This window comes from Cyclopterus lumpus, chromosome 5, assembly GCF_009769545.1.
Source record: "Cyclopterus lumpus isolate fCycLum1 chromosome 5, fCycLum1.pri, whole genome shotgun sequence".
Taxonomy (NCBI): Eukaryota; Metazoa; Chordata; class Actinopteri; order Perciformes; family Cyclopteridae; genus Cyclopterus; species Cyclopterus lumpus.
The window spans coordinates 24,215,235-24,234,135 of NC_046970.1; the positions used below are offsets into that span (position 1 = coordinate 24,215,235).

Here is an 18,901-nt window from a genome sequence, read left to right on the forward strand (position 1 = left end):
AAAAATAGTTGTGAAGCTATTACAATAGTTCTGGTGAGGAATAATGTGACAACTGGTGGACAAATAGCACATTTAAGTAAACGCACAAAATCAGCATCAAAATGTTCTGAACGTATCAGAAGTAAATGTACTCATTGTTAATTATTATTTAAAATGATTATCATTACTTAAAATGTCCAGAGAAACTGGTGTTCAGTGCACCTGGGGATAGCGGAGTTCCTCAGGGCTCGATCTTTGGTCCTCTACTTCTCACAATCCACATTAATAGAAATAAAAGATTCAATAAATGAGAAAAATAAATGTTATTTATCATAACGTGCAACAACCAGTAACCACCCGTTTACTGACCGGCTTCTTTTGTAACAATTTATTGATGCTTTGTTCTTGTGACAGATTAGTTAGACACCTTTAGTAAATATCAACAGGATAAAGAGCATCACGACTACCCTGACGATGGTCATTTATAACATCTGACATATATATACCATGACAATGCAAGTCATATTTCATGTGTAATGTGTAAGCATGTATATATAACAAACAGACATGCTTGGCTTTGTTCCTACATTCATATACAAATAAACTTAATATACATTCTTTACATACATACAGTACATACACAACAGGCTCCTCCTCCTTCGTGGGCTCCTCTGACCGCCGTGACGAAACCCGGAATATTTCACTTTGTGTGTGCAATAAAACCATTTATTAAATTACAAATGTTAACATCAATGCATGATTGGAGGCAATATGCAAATGAAGGCCTTCTACAGGAAAGGCGTCACAGGATGCTGTGATGAGGGCAAATCCTTCGTACCCAACTTCCACTGTATGTTTGTCTGGGATGAATGTACACAAACATTCATAAACAATTCATTATGAATGTAGAGGGAGAGGCTCAAGAGTTTGTTGAAGCTTTACAGATCCACAGCTCTGTTTCCTCCAGTGTTTTCAGACCACTGACATTGTTCAAAGAGTTTTTTTTAGAGGTGATTTAAAAGACCTTTAGAAACAGAACAAGTTAAGAGAATTTCTGAGGAGTTAAGAATCCTCCAGCTGAGCTTGAAGTATGAAAATCTCCCAAATTATCAATACAAATACACAAGTTTGAGATGATTACCGTTTAATTGGTTTTGTAAAGCCGTAGAAGTTACCCTTTGGACTTTGACTGACGTGTTTTTCTTTCCCCTATATTCACAAAAACATTTTTTTAAAGGTTCCCCGTTGGAGAACAAAGTCACATGAGGGTAACTTTAATTTAACAGACCAATCATGTAATCAATGATTAAAAGTGTTGTAAAAGCAAAGGTCCAAAAGGCAGGTCAAGCGCAAAATATACGTGAGCTAATGTCATGTAGTGGGGCTTGCGAGGGGATTTCTGCCACGGTGGCCACAGTTGGTACTGCAGGTCACGTGACAGCCACCAACGACCCCAAAAAAACAACTTTTTGTTCAAAAAAGGCAACAAAACCATAATGTTATTTTTCTGAGCATCAGAAAACAAGTCTTTGCATTATGGGAATTTGAGCTATTTGGCCGATAAGTCTCAAGGAGGAAATCCTTTTGTGTAAAAATAATAAATCCCCCCAAAAAACACTTTGCAGTGTACGAGCCTGGTGAGCAGGAAGCCATCTTTTGAACATGGCCTCCAGTTCCTCCTCACACACACACACAACCGTGTTAAGTCCAGTGTCATCAACACCGCAGGGAGTCGACCTCGCCGGTGTCCATGATCACCTCCCTCTGCTGCTCCTCTGGACAGGGAGAAGCACAGGAGAGGCTGGGGTCGGGAGCATCACTGGTACCTCCGCTCAGAGTCTCTCCTCCTCCATCATCTCCTCTGGCTCCTGGCTCTGCACACATCTCCCCATCCTGACCCGTCTCCGTCTCCCCGCCCGTCAAACTCGCCTCGGCCTCTTCAGCCGAGCCCTTTGAACCCAGCCCCGTCTCCATCTCCCCCCCATCTTCATCCCGGAGCCTGGGGTCACAGCCCGTCTCCCCGAGCAGCCCGGCCTCCGGACATCGTCCCGTCTGCGGCGGCGGCGGCTGGTCTCGGGTCAGCTGGTCTCGGGTCAGCTGGTCTCGGGTCAGCTGGTCTCGGGTCAGCTGGTCTCCGGTCAGCGCCGCGGCCTCTTTGGCTTGTCTGATGCAGTTGATCCACTGTTGTTTGTTGAAGGCGTCGCTGGCCTGGAAGCAGTGGCTCTGCAGCTGACCGCCCGTGCGGTCCGAAACGCGGAAAAAGTTCTTTGCTGTGAGGAGGTGAGGGGGGGGGGGGGGGGGGGGGGGGGGGGTTATTATGGTCTGTGCATGAGAAAAACGGCAAAATGAAAATCTGTGTTTGTGGGATCTGAAATCTACTGACTGCGCTCGTTGTTGCTGAAGGCCCCTCGGATGGACCCGCCCACTCTCATCTCCCCGTCCGATAGGTCCTCCAGGTCCAGCCGCCGGATGGGGATCGGCTGGCGGCAGAGCTGGTAGCTGATTGGCTGGTCGCTCGGCGAGGCGGACCTGGTGATGACGAGGACGTCCTGGAAGAGGAAGACTTGGAGCTTCTGCAGTGAGAGAGAGAGACGTTAATTTTAACACATTTATCAGGTATTTTTGTGCATAATTGAGTGTTTTTTCTCCTAAAATTATGTTCATAAAATTAGCAGTTACTTAGTAGCATCTGAACTTAAAAAAAAAAACTATCTATACTGTATGTACGGTATATATATCACCAGCTATGGGTTATATTGATATGTTATGGACCTTTAAAGAACATTACAAAGCACCAAAACACATAACTTGATATAATATGATCATATTATTTCATCTCAGTTCTTCACATATCATTAAAATGCTGCTTTTAAAACACAACAGAGAAGAAAAAGCATGAAATACAGTGTGTACAGTAGAATGCATCAACTTCACAAATACACATACAAACTTTTATTAATATTAAACTAAATCGAATAGTTTTCTGTCCCTATTATGCAGTCATATTATTTTCTGTATATTAATCTCAAATAAGCCCAGTGTGTGTTTTATACCTCTTCCTGCATATCTTTATTACGTTTGTGTAATTTTTTCAGTTTCTTTTTGTGCAAATAAATAAAAATAAGAATCTACAATATGACTTTCTATAAAAGACTTTTGAAATAGATAATAAATTTAAAAAAATTTAACCTTTGGATCCGGGGACTAAATTCACCACATGAGTAAGGAAATAAATGATAAATACAATAAATGGATTTAAATAAGATCTACTGACGAGTCCTCTGTTGTTCTTCAGCTCTCCGTGGCAGCTGAGGGTCCTGGACCGGGCGATGAGCTCGTCCCTCTGGCCGTCCTCCGCGTACAGCAGGCGGTCCTTGTAGTACTGACACTCCGACTCCCCCGTCCGCCTGTTGATGTCCGCCACCACGCTCTGGACCATCAGCATCTGCAGAGGCAACGGGCGTTCAGGCGATGACAATAACCGTTTTAACAATAACAATACGCCGAAAAAATAAGAAAAGAAACTACAAAATGTATTTATTTAATTAATTTCCATCCAGAGTGATCTGATTTGCTTAGTTTAACATACACTATAAAGGAATACCCATAACGTAAAAGTGCGGGGTTTCTCTATTTTCAGTATGATATTAATATTAATATATAATAGTTTTTACTGACTTTTCATATCAGATTTCTCACTGAAAAGCACCCTGGAAGTCGAAAACAGTGGTTCAGTTTTTAAAGCCACAGGTTTTTAAAAAAAACTTTTATATAAAGCAACCAGATTATTTTCTAACAATTCAACCCTCTGTCAATCTGAGGAAAATTAACAGGATTCATAGGACCAGCGTAGCCCGAAATAGACGGCCTCCTATTGGTCGAGAGCGCAAATGTCAAATTTTCACGCAGCTTTACCGGAATGTTTTACTGTCGTGACTGAGCCATTATTCTCATACTTTATTGGAGGTTATTATTAATATTATTATTATTATTCAGGGGAGTGAATGTAGATTACATAGATGCTTGATAGTTCTCATCGTGGTTCTAAGGAACTCAAAGCATTTGATCTTCTGACCGTGAGGTGAACCTCTTTGACCTCTTTGGGTCAAAACCCACCGCCTCGTCCAGGTGCTGCCGGTCCGGGTGGTCGCTGGCCGTGTGCTTCAGGATCTCCCTCAGCAGCAGCGGGTACTTCACCAGTCGGCTGCGGGGGATGTCCAGGAAGTTCCACAGGTCCAGCTTCCTGCTGAAGGGCGACTGGAGACAACGCTGCAGGAAGTCCTGGACCCGCCGATCCTGCTTCTTCTGGTCCAACAAGGCCTTGGCCTTCACCTGGTTGCTGCAGTACGAGGTGTAGGAGGAGAGGCCGGGAAGCTGCAGTGGGGGGGGGGGGGGGAGACACACACGGAGACACCCGGTTTCTCCTCGGCACGGGGGAGACACAATGGAGCATCGCGTTCGGTACATGGTGTCACAGGGGAAACGCTCACCCAGCCCGTCAGGAGGCGCCCCACGTGCTCCGTGGACCCGTCGGGTTTCCTGGCGTCTCGGAGGCGACTCAGCAGGTCTGAGGAGAGACGGGCAGCTTTTGTTTCAGTGGCGTCCATTAAATTACGTTACGTTACATCACATGTCATTTAGCTGAAGGCTTTTATCCAAAGCGACTTACAATAAGTGCATTAAACCACGAGTACAAACTCAGAACAACAGGAATCAAGAAAGTAACATTTCTTCAATAAAGTTAAACTACAAAGTGCCATCAGGAAGAGACATTTAAGTGCTTCTACCTTCCCTATTCAAGGTATAGTCGAAAAAGATGTGTTTTTAGTTTGCGACGGAAGGTGTAGAGACTTTCTGCTGTCCTGATGTCAGTGGGGAGCTCGTTCCACCAATGAGGAGCCAAACTAAATACTAAACTAAACACGTTTGCTGTGCCGCAGGAGCCTCGATCCACATCACCAGCTCACATCATACGATTCCATAGTGAGACCAAAAGTTTTGTGAAATATTAATGTTTTTTCTACAGAGGCCTCGCTTTGAGACACTTCGACAGTCGCCATCTAGTGGCTATCAGAGGAACTGCGGCGTTGAGTCCCTTTCAGACCTGGAGCGACGTTGTTAATGTTAACGTTGACAATGAACATGAGGGACGATCGTCCCCGTTCTCACATGTGAATCCACTGATACATGTTTGCATTAATTTGACTATTCGGAGAGCAAACTCGCCTGCCTGTTTTATAAAATTGGACAGTAAACAATCAGAACTCTTGTTTATTAATTCCTGCCAAATTAAATGTAACATGTTTTCTGTAAAGCTGGATATTTCAATGATTGTTAATCTAATCTATCCACCACAACAGTTGGCATGACACAGATTATTACTGCATGCTCCTCAAGGGCAAAATATGTTTTATAGACTGATTGGATACGAGAAGATCAATCAAGTAGTGAGCACGGTCCTGGTCCTGGTGACCTTTGATGGACCGCTTCCATCAGATCCTCCTACCTTCATGCAGGGGTATCAGCGAGTCCAGAGTGCCGAAGATCTGGTTCAGTTCCTGCTCGGTCATGATCGACAGCTTCAGCATCGGGTCATGGTAGGCCTGCAGCGCGCGCACACACACACACACACACACACACACACACACACACACGAGCAAACTCAGCGAACTCAAAATATAGGAGGAAAGTCAGTTCTTCAAGGAAAAATAAAAGGTTTTTATTTACCTTCTTAGCCAACTTGAGATCCTCCACCAAGTCCTGCTCGCCCTGAGCCAACTCAAATATAGCCTGTAGAGAGAGAGAGAGAGAGAGAGAGAGAGAGAGAGAGAGAGAGAGAGAGAGAGACAGAGAGACAGAGAGAGAGAGAAAAGATTCTTAGAAATTAGTTTGAGATATTTGTAAGTGTTAAGAGATGGATGAGTGAGTATGATGGGTTCTTTAAGAAAATAAATTGTATATTTTTGGTTGAATATATATATATATATATATATATATATATATATATATATACAGAACATACATTATTTCAATAAAAAAATAGCACTTTTATTTTATTTTTTTATTTATATACAGTATATATATATATAACTGTCTTTATCCATTGAGAATAAATTGTGTATTTTCTGAAACCGATTGTCCGGCTGTAAAAAAGAAGGAAACCAGAAACATCCTCCGACCCGGTGAACAATAGAATAAAGAGTTCCTCTCACCTCTTGTCGTTTTATCTCCTTCGGGCTCAGAGGCTGCGTCGCTCCCAGTCGGACATCGAACGTCTCGCTCCAAAGCTTGCTGTCGCGCCGCTTGGCGGCCGGGACCGTTGCCGTGGAAACCCGGGTCGCAGTCATGGAGGAGGAAGGGTTGGAGACTGTCGCCGAGATAACGCGCCTCTTCATTGTGGAGGAGGAGGAGGTGGAGGAAGAGGAGGAGGGAGGAGGAAGAGGAGGAGGAGGAGCGGCTCTCTCCGTCTGACTCTCATTACGGAAACTGATGGAGCACTGCAGAGACAGACAGACGGGTAAATAATACAATAATATACCTTAATAATTAATAAAAGACGCCCCGTTTACACTTTGTTGTTAAAGGAGTGAAAGTAGTTTTTCCTCGGACAATGTCACGCGACTCACTCTCGGAGCACTTCTACAAACATCTGGTTCTGTGGGGATAAAAAAAACTACGACTCCCAGGATGCACCACTGACGGGCAGGGCCTTTGGGTGTTAAGAAAATGCATTTCCCTAAATCCCTTTAGAATTATGTGTCAGGTAAGTCGGTAACAATGGCGCTGCGTTTCATTCACGAATCCTACGGAGAAAGAAAAAAAAAAAAAAAAAAGGCCGCCGTTCTGATTCGCAGCTCCGTCTCCATGGCAACAGCCGGCCTTGCCTGAGAGTCACGGGGCAAGAAAAGAGGGAGCTCGTGTTCCATGTGTTCACCTGCGGCGTCTGACCGATCCTCTTCTTGACGGGCGGCAGCAGGGCGGCCAGAGACGTCACCCTGGAGACGAGTTTACTGCGCTTGGTGCCGGGCTCCTGGGGAGGAGAGAGCGGAGTCAGGCCACGTCTAAAAAATAATACATTATAATAAAAACAGACAATCAAAAGGTCAGCGAAGGTCGGGGGGGGTCAAAGTCCCCAAAATGAGAGAACTAAAGCAAAGTTGATTTCAAATGGACGTATCAATCAACTGACAACATGTTTGTCCGCTTTGAGGTTTTTAAACAGCTTGTGTGCATTGTTATTACACTGCAGGTTAAACAATAGTGTGACTCAAAGGCCTCCCCACACACACACACACACACACACACACACACACACACACACACACACACACACACACACACACACACACACACACACACACACACACACACACACACACACACACACACACACACACACACACACACGTATTACTAGGGGGAATGGAACCAGGACAATGCCACCAGGCTGATTGTCCTGGATACAGACTTAGAATAAATCAATATGCGCGTGTGTGTGTGTGTGTGTGTGTGTGTGTGTGTGCGTGTGTGCGTGTGTGTGTGCGCGCAGTCGGCTGACCTACTGGAACACAGGAACCGTCAAACTCGCTTTCCATCAACACTTTCAGGAACCAGTCGACCAAAAATAAAATCGACCTTGGATGTTTTTTTGGGGGGTTTTCGCCCTCGATCGTTACGAATTCACAGAAAGATTTCTCAGCTTCGAGTTCACGTCCTGAATCTGAATCTTTTCTAGGATTTCTTCCCGAACATTTAAAGCTGTGACTCTGGAGCCTTTTAAATCTGCGAGTCTCACAAATACAACATGTAAACACCAGCTTGTGTGTTTTCTCTCATTTTGCAGATGACGCTGTTGTATTTATTAAAGATATACATTGTTGTTTTTAGATTTTGGAGGGTAAATAAATAAATAATCATGTTTATTTGTCTCACAAAGGTCAATTCAACACTAGTTACCTACAGCAGACAGATGAATGAGCTCCCCACGCAGTCAAAGGAATACAAACATCCATGTTTAGAATTTGACAGTCAAAAAGCCAAATCAACAAGTGGTTTTCAAGCCTAAACCTACCGACCGTCCCGTGATGTTTATTTTGAAAGGACGCGATGGTTGTAACCAGTTTATATTGACACGCCATCGTGGAGACAACTGCTGTCACAGTTTGAGGCTCAGCGCCGCTGGACAAGCTTCATTTGATGCATCGGTGTTCTTCTGTCCACGCACATCAAACACTTACTCACAATGCAGACGTGGATGGGCTATCCATGTATATATGTATATATCCATCTATATACATCCATCTATATATGTATACATCCATCTATATATGTATATATATATATACACATGTATATATGTATATATCCATCTAGCTATCTATATATCCATCTATATATGTATATATCCATCTATATATGTATATATCCATCTATATATGTATACATCCATCTATATATGTATATATATATACACACATGTATATATGTATATATATATACACATGTATATATGTATATATCCATCTATATATGTATATATATATACACATGTATATATGTATATATCCATCTATATATGTATATATATATACACATGTATATATGTATATATCCATCTAGCTATCTATATATCCATCTATATATGTATATATCCATCTATATATGTATATATCCATCTATATATGTATACATCCATCTATATATTATCTATCCATCCATCCATCTATCTATATATTATCATCCATCCATCCATCCATATATTATCTATCTATCTATCTATCTATATCTATATATTATCTATCCATCTATCTATCCATCCATCCATCTATATCTATCTATATCTATATATTATCTATCTAACTATCCATCCATCCATCTACAGTATATCTATCTATATATTATCTATCTATCTATCAATATTATCTATCTATCTATCTATCTATCTATCTATATATTATCTATCTATCTATCTATCTATCTATCTATCTATCTATTATCTATCTATCTATCTATCTATCTATATATTATCTATCAATATTATCTATCTATCTATATTATCTATCTATCTATCCATCAATATTATCTATCTATCTATCTATCTATCTATCTATCTATCTATCCATCAATATTATCTATCTATCTATCTATCTATCTATCTATCTATCTATCTATCCATCCATCCATCCATCCATGTATTTGTCTCTTTCGTGAAGTCAAAAGCTTCATGTACGTCATGATTAGTCAAAGTTTTCATCGCATTTTATTGCGTTTTTTCTTTGGAACATATTCTTCAACATATGGTTGGAAAAGCAATTAGTGCAGGACCTCTTGAGTAAACCATGAACAGAGCTGAGAGGCCACAGAAGGTCTAAGAACGGCTTCACGTGATGAACAACAACATGAGGTTTCCTCACATGCTCTTGGTTCAAGTCGGAGAAAACATCAGACCGCTTTGAGGCCTTCAGCAGAATCTGAGACGTTGTTGTTGTTGTTGTTGTTGTCCCCCTTCTGTGTACATCAACGGTACATTCATGAAAGAACTCACTGATGAAGGACACAAGGGCCTTCAAGAACCTCCAATGTGCCGGTTTGAAAGCAGACCATTTAGTGGCAAACATCTCCGCGGATAAAACCCCAAAACTACCTCTGCATGGCAAGGATCTGATGCAGGAAATGGAACAAACTTTCACAAATATCAACAGAAATCCTTCAGAAAATGCAAGAATATTTACTTTAAAGTGAAAATATTCCAAAAAAAAGTCTGAAAAATTAAATGTATAAACATTTTAAAAAACTCAACAAATATAAAGTAGTAGAATATTTGTCTCCATCTTACCTTCACCCGTTTGCCCATGTTGTTGTTTCCCTTGACGAACTCCACGGAGCATCCAGACTTAAACTGGTGGACCAGCAAGCAGAGGGGCCTTAGACCCACCACCATACTGCCCAGCACAGGATCCGGACCTTTCCCCAGTACCAAGAAACGCCTTCAAACTGGTCCGGGGAGAGATTGTGAGTAGACCTTCAAGAAGGTGCGAAGTACCCCCGAGTCCAAATGGAGTGTAGTGTACTAGAGATGTTCTACTGGTTAAGGATCCACAAGGAACCCGGAGCTCCGACACAGAGTCTGGTCCAGGTTTTGAGTCCAGAATATGTTCAGGAGCTTTTCAGTGTCCAAAAAATAATGGCGCTGCCAGCAAAATCTTCCAGAAGTGAACTGGGTTTTTTTTTTCTTCGAGAAGAGCCTCCAAAAAGTCTTTTACTGGGCTTTTTGGTATCCAAGAGGAGCCAGATACAGAGTAGAGAGCCCGGGAAAGAAACTGGGACCAGTCAGGTGTTTCTGTTACAGAAGTTCAGTTCTGGAAGAGCATCCAGAAGGAGTTTTGGTACCAGATGGAGCGTCCGGGTATCTGGATCCAGATCGGACCTTCTGGAGCTCTTATTCCAGGTTCCTGTCGGACTTCTCTGTCGGTTAAAGCTCTCACTCATCTCCCTCCTGCTGGAAATAAATGCTCTCTCTCTCTCTCTCTCTCTCTCTCTCTCTCTCTCTCTCTCTCTGACACACTCCCACTTCCTTCCTTCCTTGGCTTCTATTTCTTTTGTTTACACCCTGAGCCTCTACAAACAATACAGATATGGACGAGATATTCCGTCATGTCAACAAATCCCACGAGAAGAAAGAAAAACCAACAACAAGAGATATCTCACAACATGTGATAGACGACGCTCCACCATTAAAAACCAATCAATGTTGAACTGGGTGACACTCAATCCCACACACACACACACACACACACACACACACACACACACACACACACACACCGTCCTGCTGCCACAAACACTCACTTAGAACACCAAATGTGGATTAATCCGCCTCTGAAAATAGTCCCCAACAAATGCACTACTAATTCCCGTTTTAGTGGAAAAATGTGAAAAGTACTTCATGTTGTAGTTAATCAAGCTGCGGTTATATTTAACTACATTTTACCGTTTGATCGACAGCAATGCATCGTATTTAAATCTCATTGATGAATACAATTTACACGCTAAATAAATAAAAATAAAAGTCAAAATATTTGCCTGTAAAAAGTTGTTAAGTTGATGTAAAATAGTACAAATATTTGACTGTAAAAAAGTTGTAAAGTAGAAACGAACAAAGCAGCTATACATAAAAGGAGAGAGAGAGTAGTTTTAAAGTAAATTACTGCTTTGCTTTGTGTGTATAATTGTATTACTACATCTAAAAAGAGAGGCGGCCTACATAGATGAGGGTTGGGCACGTGGTTGCTATAGAGGCACATTTAGGGGCTTATCAATTCATAGTTTCAGTCATTTTTCAAGTTTCCAGCTGAATCAAATAGAAGTATAAACTGAATATCTTTTGGGGTTTTGGAGCATATGAAAACACCTTTTTAATGTCCATTTCATTGACTTTATTGGCATTTATTAACATTTTAAAAGACATAACGATGATTAAGATCTGGTTAAGTGTCCGGGGAACGAAGTCGATGTAATGTCCATTATAATAAGTACACTAATTATAGCTTTTGGTACAAAGCATGTGGATCAGCGCTATGTGATGACTCATCAGAACTGCACCGAAACGGCGTATTGTTTTTTTTAGATACGTTTCCATGGTTTCCTGTGAACACTGCGGCTGGAATCGCTGACCTCTGACCCCGACATGAAACCCACCTCGTGTGCGGATAACGAGAGCTGCCCTGGAGACGCAGCTCCATTGTGTGCCATTACAACCTTCGGTCGTGGACGCCCAAGAGAGGAACAAGAGTCACTGATCCAAGATCAGCTTCAGTCGTCCCCACTGACTCAGACAAACACGCCTCATTTCATCGAACTGGGACACATCGGCTGCATGTACGTACATTACAGAGTCTTTAGATTCAACGGAAGTTTGGTAAAATATCGACGGATGTGAACAATATCAGCAGTTTTAGTGGGTAATAATGAACAAAGTATGATAATAAAATATATAATATATAATATATATATATATATGTATATGTGTCTATACATATACATAAATACATATTATTATTACAGCCATTATATCTATTAATAAAAATAATAATATAAAAATAATAAAAATAAAAAATACATATTATAATTACAGCCATTATATCTATTAATACCTCTTGTTCAGTACGAGTGTACAGATAGAGAAAAAAAAGATGATAATAAAAAATGTGCTTTGTTTAAATACAGAACACTTAAAAAAACTATCCTAAAAAAAATAAAACAGCCTGCTTTTATTCTGAAGGCCATATTTTTTTAACAAATCTTTTCCTCTCAGTCCAACAACCCCTTCCCTCGGCTTACTAAAGCACATCGATGTTAATCTACCGAGCGCCCCTGAGGGCCTCGGCAGAAGTTAATTAACCCGTGAAAACATCGATAACTTCGATCAAACAGGAATACTAACGTGTAAAGTAACGAGTAATTAAAAGTTATTGAATAAATGGAGTGGAGTAACAAGTATTTTTTCTCAGGTTTAGTTTTAAGTAACATGAAAAGTAAAGTAAGTACGTCAATCGTGTAGTTTAGTGCAGTATTTGAATAAATATAGTTATGGTCCACCACTGAACACATACTTCTGCTCCTGAATCTCTTATTTACGTTGTTGATATCTTCATGAAACTTAACTTTATTCTTTTATCAGCTCCACTGTCATGTGGACTGTTTGTTTTGGTAACTCTTTATTTTACAGGTCCTAAAAAAATAGATCGTTTTTAGGTCAACTGAACATACAAAAATAAACTCAACGGCCACTTTATTACTTCCAGCTGTTCCATCTTTACAACGTCTGTACTGACATTGTAAGAAATGTGTAAATTCAATTATATGCGTGTGTTGTTGAGGTCGTCCTAAATAATAAACATGTACTGGACCAACAAACTAAACATAGTTTTGAGGCATCAGACCGTACAGGTGTACCTAATAAAGCGGCCACTGAGTGAATAATGACGATTTCACTAATATCTTCATAATGAGTTGAACAGTCACTGACGCATGAAGTTAATCCAAACCTTTTCTTCTGATTCATCTCCAGTCCAGACGAAGTGAATATGTCGATATAGAATATGTTCTGCTGCCGTGACCTTTGACCTTTTGAAATCGGACTAAGCCGTCTCCAGGTCTAGTGGCACAATGCGGCCGCGTGTGACTCACCGAGCTGCGGGGCGAGAAACAATGGGGAGTCGAATATTCCAGGTTATTAAATGTGCCTGCCAAGCGCTGCTTTGAGAAATGAAAGAGCGACGGCCTGTATCGAACCGGCTGGACTTCCTGTGTTAGACGGAGGGGACACGCCCGGGAAGGGCCGCTGCTGGCAAGCGAGGCGGGGCCCAACATGAGGGCCGAGGGTCCGACGACGCAACAATCCACGGTCGGAGTCAGAGCCGCAGATATGAATCACATTCTAGGAAAATATGGTCAAATGGCTTTTTTTTTTTTTTTAATGTCCTATTTTTCCTTCTTGAAAACTGGGTGTGACTAATATATTACATTATTACATTACATTGCATGTCATTTAGCTGACGCTTTTATCCAAAGCGACTTACAATAAGTGCATTAAACCATGAGTCCAAACTCAGAACAACAAGAATCAAGCAAGTACAATTTCTTCAATAACGTTAAACTACAAAGTACTATCAGTAAGAGACATTTAAGTGCTACTAAAGTGCTAAACTACAAAGTGCTATCAGTAAGAGACATTTAAGTGCTACTAAAGTGCCAAACTACAAAGTGCTATCAGTAAGAGACATTTAAGTGCTACTAAAGTGCTAAACAACAAAGTGCTATCAGTAAGAGACATTTAAGTGCTACTAAAGTGCCAAACTACAAAGTGCTATCAGTAAGAGACATTTAAGTGCTACTAAAGTGCCAAACTACAAAGTGCTATCAGTAAGAGACATTTAAGTGCTACTAAAGTGCCAAACTACAAAGTGCTATCGGTAAGGGACATTTAAGTGCTACTAGAGTGCCAAACAACAAAGTGCTATCGGTAAGGGACATTTAAGTGCTACTAGAGTGCTACTACGGCTCTACCTTCCCTATTCAAGGTATAGTCGAAAAAGATGTGTTTTTAGTTTGCGACGGAAGATGTAGTTATATTATTATATTATATTGTATACTTCCTTATACGCAGATATTTAAAATGCTGTTTTATCAACATGTTATTATGTGTTATTCGTATGTGGACAGATTGTAAAGCCCTCTGAGGCAAATTCGTAATTGGTGATATTGGGCTGTATAAAATAAACTGAATTGAAAGTAAAAAAATATGTGAATTAATTCATTTCTTTTCTAAATGACCAGAAATAAAAGGAGGCGAAGGGACGTGAATGGAGTTCATTGAGTTTGAAAAAAAAAGCGTTTTTACAGAAGAAAGATTTCATGATATAATATGGACTTGCATATATATGTGTATCTATAGATATATATGTGTGTATATTTATATATATATATATATATATACATACATACACATAATATATATAAATATACATATAAATATATATATACACACACAAATATATATAGATATGTGTGTATATTTCTATATATATATACACACACACATAATATATATATATATATATATATATATATATATATATATATATATATATATACACATAGTACCAGTTAAAGAGAAGGTGTGTCCAAACCGTTGACCTATAAATAAATAATACAATATAACTGAAATGGATTCAACACGTTCGTTAGACCTCAAGGATCCACACATTGCGTAACGCTGAATGTAAACTTTTGTTTACAGGTAAACGCCACACAGCAGCTTCAAGTCGTCCTCCGAACACACCGGGGAAAAGAAGTGCCGTTAACGTTCACCTGTCACAGGTAAATGTGGAGCAGAAACACCGCGGTGGGTTCGGAGGAGCTGCACTTACGTTGATGTCCAGGCTGCAGAGGCTGAGGGAGTCTGCATCTCTGCTGGCCTGCTTCCTCTTCTTCTGCAACACACAAACACACACACATATAATGTATGTATTATATTTGATTTATTATATTTTATATATTTGATTTATCTAATGGACTTTTTTTTTTATTACGTTTTATTATTAATAATATTATCTTATTTTACTACATTATTTAATTAAATGTATTTTATTCATAATATTTAATTTATTATAATGTATTTATTATATTATATTTATTATATTTTATATACCAAAAATAAAAAAGTACATTAGATAAATCATAATATATAATTTATTATAATGTATTTATTATATTCGATTTATTATATTTGATATATTATTTATTATTAATATTATCTTATTTTACTACATTATAATTTAACTACATAATTAAATGTATTAAATGTATTAAATTCATAATATTTAATTTTTTTATTTATATTTTATTCATTATATTTGATATATTTGATTCATCTAACGTTTTATTTATTTATTTTTATCGTATCGATTGTTTTTCTGTCTAATCTGTTGCACCGTTAGTATCAAAGTGGGATCATGATGACTTTAACAGGACAAGGTCACGCCGGGTGACCTCTGTGGTAACTTTGTGCTGCCATGACCACGAAAAACAGGAAGAAAACACACAAACACTTGATGAGGAAGCCAGGTCACCGAGGGCAACCAGCTGATTGAGGAAGAGGAGGAGGAGGAGGAGGAGGAGGAGGAGGAGGAGGAGTGGATGAGAGGAAATAAGAAAAAGGGAGGAGAAGAGTAAAGTGGAAAGGTGAAAAGGAGGGCGGAGAGGAAAGGAACAAAGTAAGACAGCAGAGGTTTAAAGAGATAAGGGATGAAAAGAAGGAGGGAGGAGACACGGAGAGAAGAGGAGTGAAGAGGAAAGGAAACATTAAAAAGGTGAGGAAAGGAGAGGAGACAAAAGGAGGAGACGAGGAGATGTTCAGGGGCGGAGACAAGGACGGGACGAGGTGACAGGGAGAGGAGACAAGGAGGTGAATAAGAGAGGAGGCGAGGAGATGAAAAGGAGGAGACAAGGAGAGGAGACAAGGATGCTGGGATCCGTGCATCAGAGTGCAACAATAGCAGGAAGTCTGCTGTTTGTTGAGTATTGTGTTGAGACTTTGTTGTCGGCCGGATGTCATACGACCTGGCAGACGTTACCTTTAACTCACCGTCGCTATAGAAACCAATGAGGGGGGAGGAGTCTGTTCCTCCAGGCCATGTAAGGTCAGTCCTCTGGATGCAACTTATTGTGGGTATTAAGAAATACGATGACTGGCTTACAGAGGGTTAAAATGAGAAGATTGAGCTAAACGTCAAGTCGCAGACTGTTAGCTTAGCTTAGCATAAACAAAAGGAAACAGGTCTAAAAAGTTCACTCATGTTAATGCGTAGTAAGTATAGCCTTAAAATAAATGGTTTAACCTTTTTTTGGTAAAAGAAAACGTGAGGATATAGTTTGGAATTTCATATGAATTAGTTTATTGCAGCTTTGGGTTGTATTGAATTCCTTTATTGAGATCGTCACGTCACCTTTAACCAGGTGACTGAAGTCGTTTCTAAAGAACAATGTTTTTAATTTTATAGTTTGCTGAATAAATAAATTACACTTGATATTTCTGTTTGTGGGGTTTATGTTGTTTTATTTCTTCGCTCTCATCATGCAAATAGTTTACATATTAATCCATTAAAAATCGGTTAATAATCTCTGTGTTTATTTTGTCACAGATTTTATGTTTTTCTTTTTGTTCTTTTTTTTTTACATGGTTGCCGTGGTAATTGCAATAAAATAGTAGGGAGTTGTTTGCGTCACATTATATTGTGGCTCATGATGAAACTAAATAGAATTACTGCATCGTGCTCTTTGCGCATGCATGTTACAAGTACATGTACATTACGAGTACATGTTACAAGTACATGTACATTACGAGTACATGTTACAAGTACATGTACATTACGAGTACATGTTACAAGTACATGTACATTACGAGTACATACAAGTACATGTACATTACGAGTACATGTTACAAGTACATGTACATTACGAGTACATACAAGTACATGTACATTACAAGTACATGTTACAAGTACATGTACATTACGAGTACATACAAGGACATGTACATTACGAGTACATGTTACAAGTACATGTTACAAGTACATGTACATTACGAGTACATGTTACAAGTACATGTACATACAAGTACATGTACATAACGAGTACATGTTACAAGTACATTACGAGTACATACAAGTACATGTACATTATGAGTACATGTTACAAGTACATGTTACAAGTACATGTTACAAGTACATGTACATTACGAGTACATGTTACAAGTATTTGTTCACAAGTACATGTACATTACGAGTACATGTTACAAGTATATGTACATGTTACAAGTACATGTACTTGTTACACGTACTTGTTACAAGTACATGTACAATAAGGTGAACTTGCAGTATGAAGCTTGTGCAGACTCAAGTACCACAAGCCTACGAAAGTACACATTTGATGTACTTTACTACGATAGAATATAATGAAAATACATTAATACAGCGGTAATACTTATCCACATTCACACATGCAATGGATGCAGGCTTTTGCTTAAGCCGACTAACGTAAATGCTAAGTTTAGTATTTCTAAAAACGTGTTTGAAAACTGCTCGACGAACGCTCATCGATCCCCTTGTCAGCTCGTCGCTGAGTGAACGGCATTCTGGGATACGTAGTGTTGCACTCACCTGATAGTACACAAACAGACAGCAGCCCATCATCAAGTTCGGACCTGCTCCTCGAACACAGTTCACAGTGTCAATAAGCTCTCTCTCTCCTCTTCCTCCTCTCTTCTTCTCCTCCTCCTCCTCTTCTTCCTCCTCCTCCTCTTCCTCCAGGCCACTTTGCTTTTACCCCCAAAGTCACATCCGCTCTCTTCTCCTCCTTCTCTCCTGGGATCACTTCTCCTCCCGTATGTTCTGTTCGATGCCTCTCTTCACGGTCACATTGCTGCACCACTTTCTTCTCCTTCTTCTTCTTCTTCTTCTTCTTCTTCTTCTTCTTCTTCTTCTTCTTCTTCTTCTTCTCCTCCTTCTTCTTCTTCTTCTCCTTCAGTCTTTCTTCTTCTTCAAACGTTATCTCTCTCTCCTCCTGCTCCTCAGTCACAATGTGAAGCTCCTCAGCTTCACCACGTCTCTGAGTGGATCAACAGACGCTCAGCAACAGGAACCCTTCACAATGTGTGTGTGTGTGTGTGTGTGTGTGTGTGTGTCTCCCCTCAGTTCCCATTGGACAAACAGGAAGTGACGGTCGTCGGGGGGGAAACAAGCCGTCTATAATTAGGAGACGCGGAGACACCGGCAGCAGAGACGCCGACACACAAAGGAATTCACGCAGAGAAAAATACACCCAAAAATAAAAGGACGAGCTCATCACATTTCTGTGACCCAAAATGTGTCTCCAAAATTGCATTATGCTCTCTCTTGTTATGTGATATTAGGGCTATAATGATCCTTAATTAATATGATATTAGGACTATAATCATCCTTAATTAATGTGATATTAGAGTCATAATCATCCTTAATTAATGTGATATTAGGGCTATAATCATCCTTAATGTGATATTAGGGCTATAATCATCCTTAACTAATGTGATATTAGAGTCATAATCATACTTAATTAATGTGATATTAGAGTCATAATCATCCTTAATTAATGTGATATTAGAGCCATAATCATCCTTAATTAATGTGATATTAGAGTCATAATCATCCTTAATGAATGTGATGTTAGGGCCATAATCATCCTTAATTAATGTGATATTAGAGCCATAATCATCCTTAATTAATGTGATGTTAGGGCCATAATCATCCTTAATTAATGTGATATTAGAGCCATAATCATCCTTAATTAATGTGATGTTAGGGCCATAATCATCCTTAATTAATGT

General features: G+C 39.7%; 2 protein-coding genes across 7 annotated transcripts in view; both read right to left on the bottom strand.

Moving 5' to 3' along the window:
- Positions 1–18,901, bottom strand: part of tasora (transcription activation suppressor a) — a 43,424-nt gene that overhangs the window by 21,541 nt on the left and 2,982 nt on the right. The gene's annotated exons all lie outside the window — the stretch shown is intronic.
- Positions 383–18,901, bottom strand: part of arhgef3 (Rho guanine nucleotide exchange factor (GEF) 3) — a 23,258-nt gene continuing 4,739 nt past the window's right edge. Inside the window, exons 2-12 of one of the 6 annotated variants that reach the window (XM_034533507.1) lie at positions 17,700–18,147; positions 14,910–14,972; positions 6,914–7,009; positions 6,192–6,476; positions 5,707–5,769; positions 5,486–5,582; positions 4,470–4,546; positions 4,096–4,353; positions 3,254–3,424; positions 2,363–2,552; positions 383–2,249 (exon numbers count right to left, since the gene is read on the bottom strand). In XM_034533507.1, the coding sequence (XP_034389398.1) occupies positions 1,696–2,249; positions 2,363–2,552; positions 3,254–3,424; positions 4,096–4,353; positions 4,470–4,546; positions 5,486–5,582; positions 5,707–5,769; positions 6,192–6,476; positions 6,914–7,009; positions 14,910–14,972; positions 17,700–17,732 (1,887 nt within the window). In that variant the 5' untranslated portion in view covers positions 17,733–18,147 and the 3' untranslated portion in view covers positions 383–1,695. Of the gene's footprint in view, positions 2,250–2,362; positions 2,553–3,253; positions 3,425–4,095; positions 4,354–4,469; positions 4,547–5,485; positions 5,583–5,706; positions 5,770–6,191; positions 6,477–6,913; positions 7,010–9,814; positions 10,791–14,909; positions 14,973–17,699; positions 18,195–18,901 lie in introns of those variants that run through there. The other 5 variants (XM_034533508.1, XM_034533506.1, XM_034533505.1 and 2 more) reach the window with 5 other exon arrangements.